Source organism: Protobothrops mucrosquamatus, unplaced genomic scaffold (genome assembly GCF_001527695.2).
Source record: "Protobothrops mucrosquamatus isolate PMUCROS unplaced genomic scaffold, P.Mucros_1.0 scaffold2089, whole genome shotgun sequence".
Taxonomy (NCBI): Eukaryota; Metazoa; Chordata; class Lepidosauria; order Squamata; family Viperidae; genus Protobothrops; species Protobothrops mucrosquamatus.
The window spans coordinates 88,458-96,714 of NW_015388191.1; the positions used below are offsets into that span (position 1 = coordinate 88,458).

General features: G+C 34.5%; 1 protein-coding gene across 1 annotated transcript in view; it reads right to left on the reverse strand.

Moving 5' to 3' along the window:
- LOC107294771 (X-linked retinitis pigmentosa GTPase regulator) overlaps nucleotides 1-8,257 on the reverse strand; it is a gene marked incomplete at its 5' end in the record, with an annotated part of 31,701 nt that overhangs the window by 13,760 nt on the left and 9,684 nt on the right. The window contains 4 exon segments of the mRNA XM_029285697.1: nucleotides 1,883-1,948; nucleotides 3,027-3,133; nucleotides 4,050-4,209; nucleotides 4,874-5,050. Coding sequence (XP_029141530.1) covers nucleotides 1,883-1,948; nucleotides 3,027-3,133; nucleotides 4,050-4,209; nucleotides 4,874-5,050 — 510 coding nt within the window.

Here is an 8,257-nt window from a genome sequence, read left to right on the forward strand (position 1 = left end):
ATCCTTTTCTCTTGACTGGCCATACCCATTTCCTGCAACCGTTCTTCGTATGTTTTAGTCTCCAGGCCTTGACATTTTAGTCTCTCCCATCTCCCAGCAGAAAATTACAGGTAGCAGTTTTAAATCATGCAGCATAAGGATAATAACATTTGGAAAGAGAAAGAATATGCTGCAGCAGCCAACATGTTCCAGCCTTGTCTCTTCGCTTCCTCCAGGCTTCTCCCCCAACCTGCCTTCCACTCACCTTCCATTTGCTGTTTCGAGCCTGGGAAGAACACTCCTCCATCCTCCTATGGGTGAGAAGGAAAAGGAAGTTCCTCAGCCCTTCTCCTCTCCGCGACTTCCTTTCTAGCAATACTCAATGGTGTTGTGTTAGAGCGCCACCTAGTGACGTAAGGCTTCCCTGCCAGTATATGCTCTCCTCCCCTGCACTCAGGCTTCAGCTCCAGGCAGCATTCGCTCCATAAGACGCACAGACATTTTCCCCCACCTTTTGGGGGAGAAAAAGTGCGTCTTATAGAGCGAAAAATACGGTACTTGTCTTATTTGTCAGTTATATTGTTCTAGCATGCATATATACAGTTTCTTCACAAAAGAACTTACTTTTATTGTACCTAAAGAAGTTGGCATGCAAATATTACTGTTCGGCAATATTTCTTTTAATACAACACAGGTGACTTCTAATAGTGGAAGAATTCCATGTTTGCAAGATAATTAGATTATGGACACTGATCTAGGATTTAGGATTCATAAAAAAGTTATTAGTGTGTACCTACTCTCCTCCCCATCCTCTGCCCCTGTAAAAAGGTATTTTCCATTATGAAACTAAGTAAAACAATACTTTGAGCCCTGGGCAGTTTAAAATTTTATCAGTATTAACTGAAGACACTGCATGTTCTTAATCCTTTCAGTGACATATCAGGGTTCTCTGATTTGAGATTTCCCCCCCCTGTAAATTATGCAAATTGCATTCCACTTCTTCTAGCAACTGACTTGTGTTAATCTCTTGGCTGAGATAAACAAGACAGTAATTTTCAGCAGATAAAACAATGCAAAGAAATATTGTAATATTTGTTTTCTCACATTATTGCCAAGGTAAGGCATTAATATAATCTTAAATTGTTATTGTAATATCTGGTAAGCAGAAAAAAAATTAAAAATATACTATCATATATTTATTGTTCGAATTGATTAAGGTGCATGGTTCAAACTGCTTTTTGAAAATAAAGGTCTACATAATCTGAAGGTTTTAATGCAGAAAAAATATCCCGAGGCCACTCAAAATTGCGCATCTTTTGTTTTGTACAACAATTATTCATTTCAAACATGTAGAATTAAAGTACAGAACTTTTAGGCTCCCTCTGCTGAAATCCTATCTCCTATAAATGCATCAGATTGAGAAAAAGATTGCCTACACATATAGGGAGGAAAAAGATGGTCACTTAAAGCCTTTTTTGCACACAGGGAAGAATGGATTGGTTCTCTTGTTTGTCAAAGAAGATGAGGAAACCATTACTCTCCAACTTTCTCTTGAACGCTTGATAAAAGATGGGAAAGATTATATAAGGCAGGGGTCTTCAAACTTGGCCCTTTTATGACTTGTGGACTTCAACTCCCAGAATTCCTCAGCCAGGCATGCTGGCTGAGGAATTCTGGGAGTTGGTCCACAAGTCATAAAAGGGCCAAGTCTGAAGATACAAGGCAAGATGAAAAGAGGGATCATGAGAATGATGGATTGCACCTGAAATGCCATGGGTAAGTTGTTAAAACCTTTGAGAGTGCATTCAACCTGCAGGCTAGTGGTTCCCTGGGTTTCATCTACTGGAAAAGTAAACAACATGAAAAGTAAACAACATGAAATATATAAACAATCCAACTATACCTTTTGTTTTTGAACTGGTGCTAATTCTGCCAGTTGGTCATTGGGATTTAGTCTCATCACATGGGTCTGAAAAACATTTTTATCCGAGTAGTAATAAAAGCAAGCAATTAAGGTTTACATACATGAAAAATGCTTTTTTTACTGGAACATCTCAGATCAGTTTCTGAACAACCAGAAAATAAACAGAATTAGAGAAATGCAGTAAAAAGTTCTATTAAATGCCAGACTATGTTTGTTTTAGCTCAGTCATCATGGATATTTTGACTGAATATTACATCCACAAAATATCCTGATCGGAAACCAGGATAATTTTTTTACTGATTATGTAAACTAACATATCTACAATTCCTCTAAACGCCCCCCCCAAGTCTGTAGAGTAGATCAGCATATAAATTTAATAAATTATTATTATTAAAACTAGAGAATATGAACAGTCTATGCTTCTAAACAAGGCCTAATTTTTCTGTAATTTTGAAAGGTATCACCCATTGCTTTCCTAATTCTAAATATTAAATTTACTCAGTTCCTAAAATACATCTTGTAATAAAATGTTATCTAAGAAAATTCAGAATTTTAAACAGCAACTTTTCACATCTCTTTTTAAAAATATTTTTCCTAGTATAAAATAAACATTACTTTCAATCTAGGTCAGAGACCTAGAATTTTGTAACTATAATTATCAGTCACAATCAGTCACAAAATCCCTTGAATCAAGAGGGAAAACTATTCCTTGCCTGATTCCCTACAGAAACCCCATTTTTGATTATTTTTCCATTCCAGCTTAATACTTTTTTCCTGGAAAAGTTGGCACACCTAAACATTACAATGCCTTCTATTTTCAGTCAGTAAGACTATCTATCAGTGTCATACGTGCCAGATCCTTATTTTTTTATTTATTTAAATTAAAATTTAATTAATTTTAAATTTAATTTTAAATTACCTTGGTTGTGTTTTGTGTTATTTAATATTAGGAACAGTCAAAGCATTCCAGTTTTTTTTTCTGTTGAACAGTAGTTGACTCAGTACAGCTAGACAGAAATCTGGCACACAATGGTTCTGTTACAAATCAAACACATTTTCCTATTTTGTGTATCTCCAGGTTCTCCCGCAGACCTCTTCAACCATTCACTAGTAAATACATTACCATATTTAGGATATCTGTGGTATCACCAAGGGTTCTTTCTTCATTATCATCTGAATCATTATCTGTTGAGCTGTCCTCTGTATCACTGTTCTCCTCTTTCTTATCTCCTTTAAAACAAAATATATAATACACTTTGACTCTTTAGGGAGAAAAAGAGTTTGTCCTGTTAATAGTTAATACAACGGAAGAAACTTTTTTTGTCTCAATATGCAAATGAAGAGAGACAATAAAATACAATGAAACTTTCTTTCATAGAACTTGATGTGGTAGTTCAAATTACAACCATCACGCAAACAACATACAGTAAATCCCTGAGATGCAATATTCTCTCGATAGCCACATTTGCTAGACTCACTCCCATCTTAACCCAATGCATGGAGAAGGAATCATCTCTCCCTGGTCTTCCAGAAGGCTATAAGAATAGGGGCCCTCCAGATCAAAGGGCCAGGGGAAGCTCTGGAGAAGGAATGCCTCCAAGGTCACACCAGATGTCAATATTTAAGAAAAGGGACTGGAAGTGCTCATTCTTCCTGACCTAGTGATGCTTTGGTAGAGATTGCCCCACCAATATCTCACTTCAAGATTGTGTTCTGTCCAGAATTTTGTATTCTAATAAAACTCCTTACAAAATAATCCCTGTACAACCACAATTGAGCCCAAAATTTCCATTGCTAAGCAAGACAGTTGTTAAGTGAGTTTTGCCTCATTTTACAACTTTTCTTGCCAGAGTTGTTAAATCACTGCAGTAGTTAAATTAGTAATACGGTTGTTAAGTGAATCTGGCTTCTTCGTTGTGTTTGCTTGTCTGAGGGTCGTAAAAGGTGATCACATGATCATGGGACACTGCAACTGACATAAGTAAATGCCAGTTGCCAAGTGTCCTAAGTTTAATCATGTGACCATGGAGGTGTTGCAATGGTCATAAGTGTGAAAAACAGTCAGAAGTCACTTTTTTCAGGGCCATTGTAATTTTGAACGAATGGTTGTAAGTCAAGGACTACTTGTAAACAAAACATAGCTTACCTGTTTCATGATCCATAATGGATTCAGATTCTTTATTTCTATCAGTTCTGCCAAGTGGAAGAGTACTGCTGATGACACCTGATGCAGGTTTTAGGGATGTTTTTCCCAATGGAGGAAGCGTTCGCACCAATCGACCACATTGTTCTGGTGATTTTTCCTTCTGAAAGAATTCGAAGAAAGCAAATCAGCATTTATATTAAATTCTTAAAGAATAACATACAAAATATATTAAATTAATGATACTAACCGCATTTCAGATTTTGGAACAGGCTCTGTGAATCAAAACTGTTTAATTCCCTTAGAACTTTGGTTGAAATGTTTAAATTATCTGAGCCAGAGTTAATTTACATATTTAAGATTTAATATAATTAAAACCTTAATTTCAAGGTTTAACAAGTTCACAGTACCCTGGAGTACAAATTCAAACTTATAAATTAGAAATAATGTAACCTTTTATTTATTTAGAGAAAGACAAAAAATAAAATTATTTTTTATGTGCTGTCATTGATTTACTTTTATACTGCCCAGGATTGCCCTATCAGGGAGATGGGTGGCATATAAATTTAATAAACAAATAAATATCTCCCTTCCTTCCATTAATTTCAATTAGGGTTTCCGATCTCATTTTATATTCATTCCTTAAAAGTATTACAGACCTATTCTTCCCTCTGATTTCAAGAATTACAATAAAAATTCATCATGAAGATAAAACGTTTCAATAAAAAGTTCCAAAACTTAAAAAGACTTTTAAATAATTCTTTTAAATTTTTAAATCTTTTTCACGCACAATTTTTAATAGCCTGCTTGGAACAGTTATTGTGTACCTTCTCTCTCCGTCGCACACGTGCTGAAAACGTTTGCTGAAAGGTGTCTGCATCTCCACCCATTTCGGACACTTTAACAGAAAAATTATGCTCATTTTCTTCTAGCTCATGAATATTATCAGATTTCTTAGGCTTTGGGGTGGCAAAAACCAGCATATGACAACCACCACAAGCAGCCTATAACATAAACATAGAAGACTGTTTTATTAGAAGTGCTACATGCAGGTGGATAACCCTGAACAGAAAAATATTTTCCTGAGTTAGACTTTTTAATAATATCTCAAAACACATAATACAAAATTAACAAAAATAATTTTTCCACAGAAATTTGAACCAAGATGATCTACCAAACACCCAAAACTAAATGGGAAAAACTACATTATCATGCACCAATTAATACATTGTAAACAGCATGTTTGGAACTGGGTGAGAATATTGATCCTTTCTTTACTATTTTACAACTGAATTTCCTGGGAAAGGCTCCCAAGAAGCTAAAAACCTCCGAATGTAAACGGAAGCGGTGTTTTAATTTTATGGGGGACAGAAACATACAATACTGAAGTGGAAGTAACATAAGCTACAGTTTGGATAAATTTGAGGACTGAGATAATTGTTAAGATTTTCTCTTTGAAAAAAAATTTGAGGCAAAATATAAGAAATCAATCCTTGGTTTTAAGAGTGGAAAATGGATTTGGAATGATATTTAGTGGTGGATTTGTGCATAGCACTATAATTTGCTTCCTGGCTGCTTGGTGATTCCTAGCTTGGGCCAACAACTGGCAATAAAGGAAAATATTTTGGCATACTTATCATCCTGACCTTCTTGGATTATAAATACTTACTGAGCTTGGACTTTTAACTTCAAGAGCCAGTGGGAGAGAAAGAAAAAATTGACCTTGGACTACGCCTGGCTGGAAGAGACTTTTGGGCTGTTTTCAGAGAGATTGAGCATTTTGAACACTTTGAAAACATTGTGAATTACAACTTTGCCTGATTGACAATTTTTGGATACTTGAGACAAAGGATCATTATAAAATATTGCTTTCAGGACTGAATCTATACTTTGGAATCTATTGGATTATAAAGGATAAAGACCAGAAAACTAGAGGAAACTTTGATCTACTCTTACTGAGCAGACATATCAGAGCTTTTCCCTCATTGCCGGAAATGGGGTGGGCACAATTTCCTGGTGACACGTCAGGCCTGCAGGCTGGCAGTTTGACATCCCTGTACTAGAAGATCTCCAGGAATGATGCCTCAAGAAAAAATAAACACCTTTCAGAAAGAAATATATTCTATGCTACAACTAATTCACCAAACAATTGTTGGATGCAAAGAGGACATAAAAAGAAATCATAATGAGACTAAAAACAATTTAGACAATATAAACGAGCAAATCTCCAAATTAAATCTATAACTAGAAAGTTCCTAGATAACGACTACAAAGTATGAACAAATAAACCAGAAATCAGAAGATGAAACAGAGGAAACGGATTTAGAGATGGAAGAGATAAAAGAAGGAAAATATAAACGACTATATACAAACAAAATACTGCAAGACTAAGCTATAACAATGAAAATGCAAAAGACCTTTTACCCCTTAGGTCTGCAAAATATATCTGATGGCAAGGAAGAAGATTTTAAAAAATGGAATATACACAGCTGTTAGGGGAAATGTCACAACTTGGGGGACAGGGAATGAAAAGAGAAATGGAGGGAGAAAGGAACTGGGAGTTGTTTAAAGAATATAAATGGGTGGAATTCTCCCCCAAAATACCCTACTTAAATTGTCTTCTTTATGCCAAGCAATTTTTTACAAAAATAGAAAAAAAATTCCTGGGCGATCTAATTGCCCTGGCTTGGAAAGCTACTTTGCAAAGAAGAAAGCAAGAGTCAGATTTAAAAAGCAGAAGATTTGACCTTTTAGAGGGGGCAGTATATGTTTAAATACTTGTTTGAATAAGATGAAAAGAACGGATGACCCTTATATATAATTAGACTTTTATAATGAAAGATATGATTTAGAACTAAGATAGCATTTTTTTTCTTTTTCTTTTGATATGGGTAATATGAAGATAAGAGGAGGATTGATATGAATAACACTTTTAGCTACATGTAATTAATATTGAGAAAATCATAACTGATAAAGATTTCGAATACTGATGGGAAATCAAACCTTAACAAGAGCACGAAAAACAGGATATTGATTAATGAATTGATATTATTGATTTATTAATTGATATTATTGTTATTTGTATATTAGTAAAATATGATGAAGATGCTTGGGATTTATTGAAAATGCCTTTCTCTTTGATTATAAATGATGTACAAGATGCTGTGATGCAAGTAGTCNTGGAATTGTAATGGATTTATTGGGACTTTAACTTTGAAAATTATCAACATCTTCTTTATTTACTGAGGATTTAAAGTGAGAGAAAATGGCTGCGGATCTGCCGTTTCTCTGGATTACTTTCGCTTTTCACTTTTACTCTCGTCTGGCTATTAACAGGATAAAGATACATTGTTGCTTCTCCGGTTCTGGAAAGTTTTAACCACAATGAATTTATGATGCTTACTGATTGGTGATATTAATATTGTTACTCTTTTTGATGATACTTAAAGAAATTTGAAGAATGGTTTTAAAATGGCTCCAGAACTGAGGGAAAAAAGAAAGAAAATGTGAGAAAGTAATTTTTTTTTGTTTTTTCTTTTTGGTTATTGCTTGGGATTTATTGAAAATGCCTTTCTCTTTGATTATAAATGATGTACAAGATGCTGTGATGCAAGTAGTGAAGCAATATAATGAGGAAATTAAAGATATTTGGATGAAGAAATTGGAAGAAATGGTGGCATTTATTCTCCAGAGGTTTATAGCAAAGGTTGAAGAAGATGTTATGGAAATACTTCAAAATGAGCAAAATTGTGGAGATTTGGAAATTGATAAGTCTGAGAAGCTGGGAAAGGAAGTGGTAATAGACTTGGTTATGGTTTTGGTGTACTTCCCTGGTGAAATTTTGGGGGAAAAGCGTTTATATGGAATTAATCTATGGGTCCTGCATTGGAGAAAACCAGCTGAAGATGTTGCTGCTTGGGTTTTTGGAAAAAGCTTACAGGCTTACTACTTGCAAAAACTTCAGACACGTTATGAAACATAAAAGGCACAAGACGTAAAAGGCTGAAGGCTCATTGACTTTGACTGATTTTGTATCAATGATGTGAAAAAGAATGAAAAATTGGGAAGAAATGTAAGATGGAGAGTTGGGAAAAAGGAGTGCTTTTGAAGCTTATGTTTTTAAATTTTTGGATTAGTAAAATATTCGTTGGAATTCAAGATGATTAAGGATATATATAAATATAATTGTATTATTTTAAAGGATTTAAAAA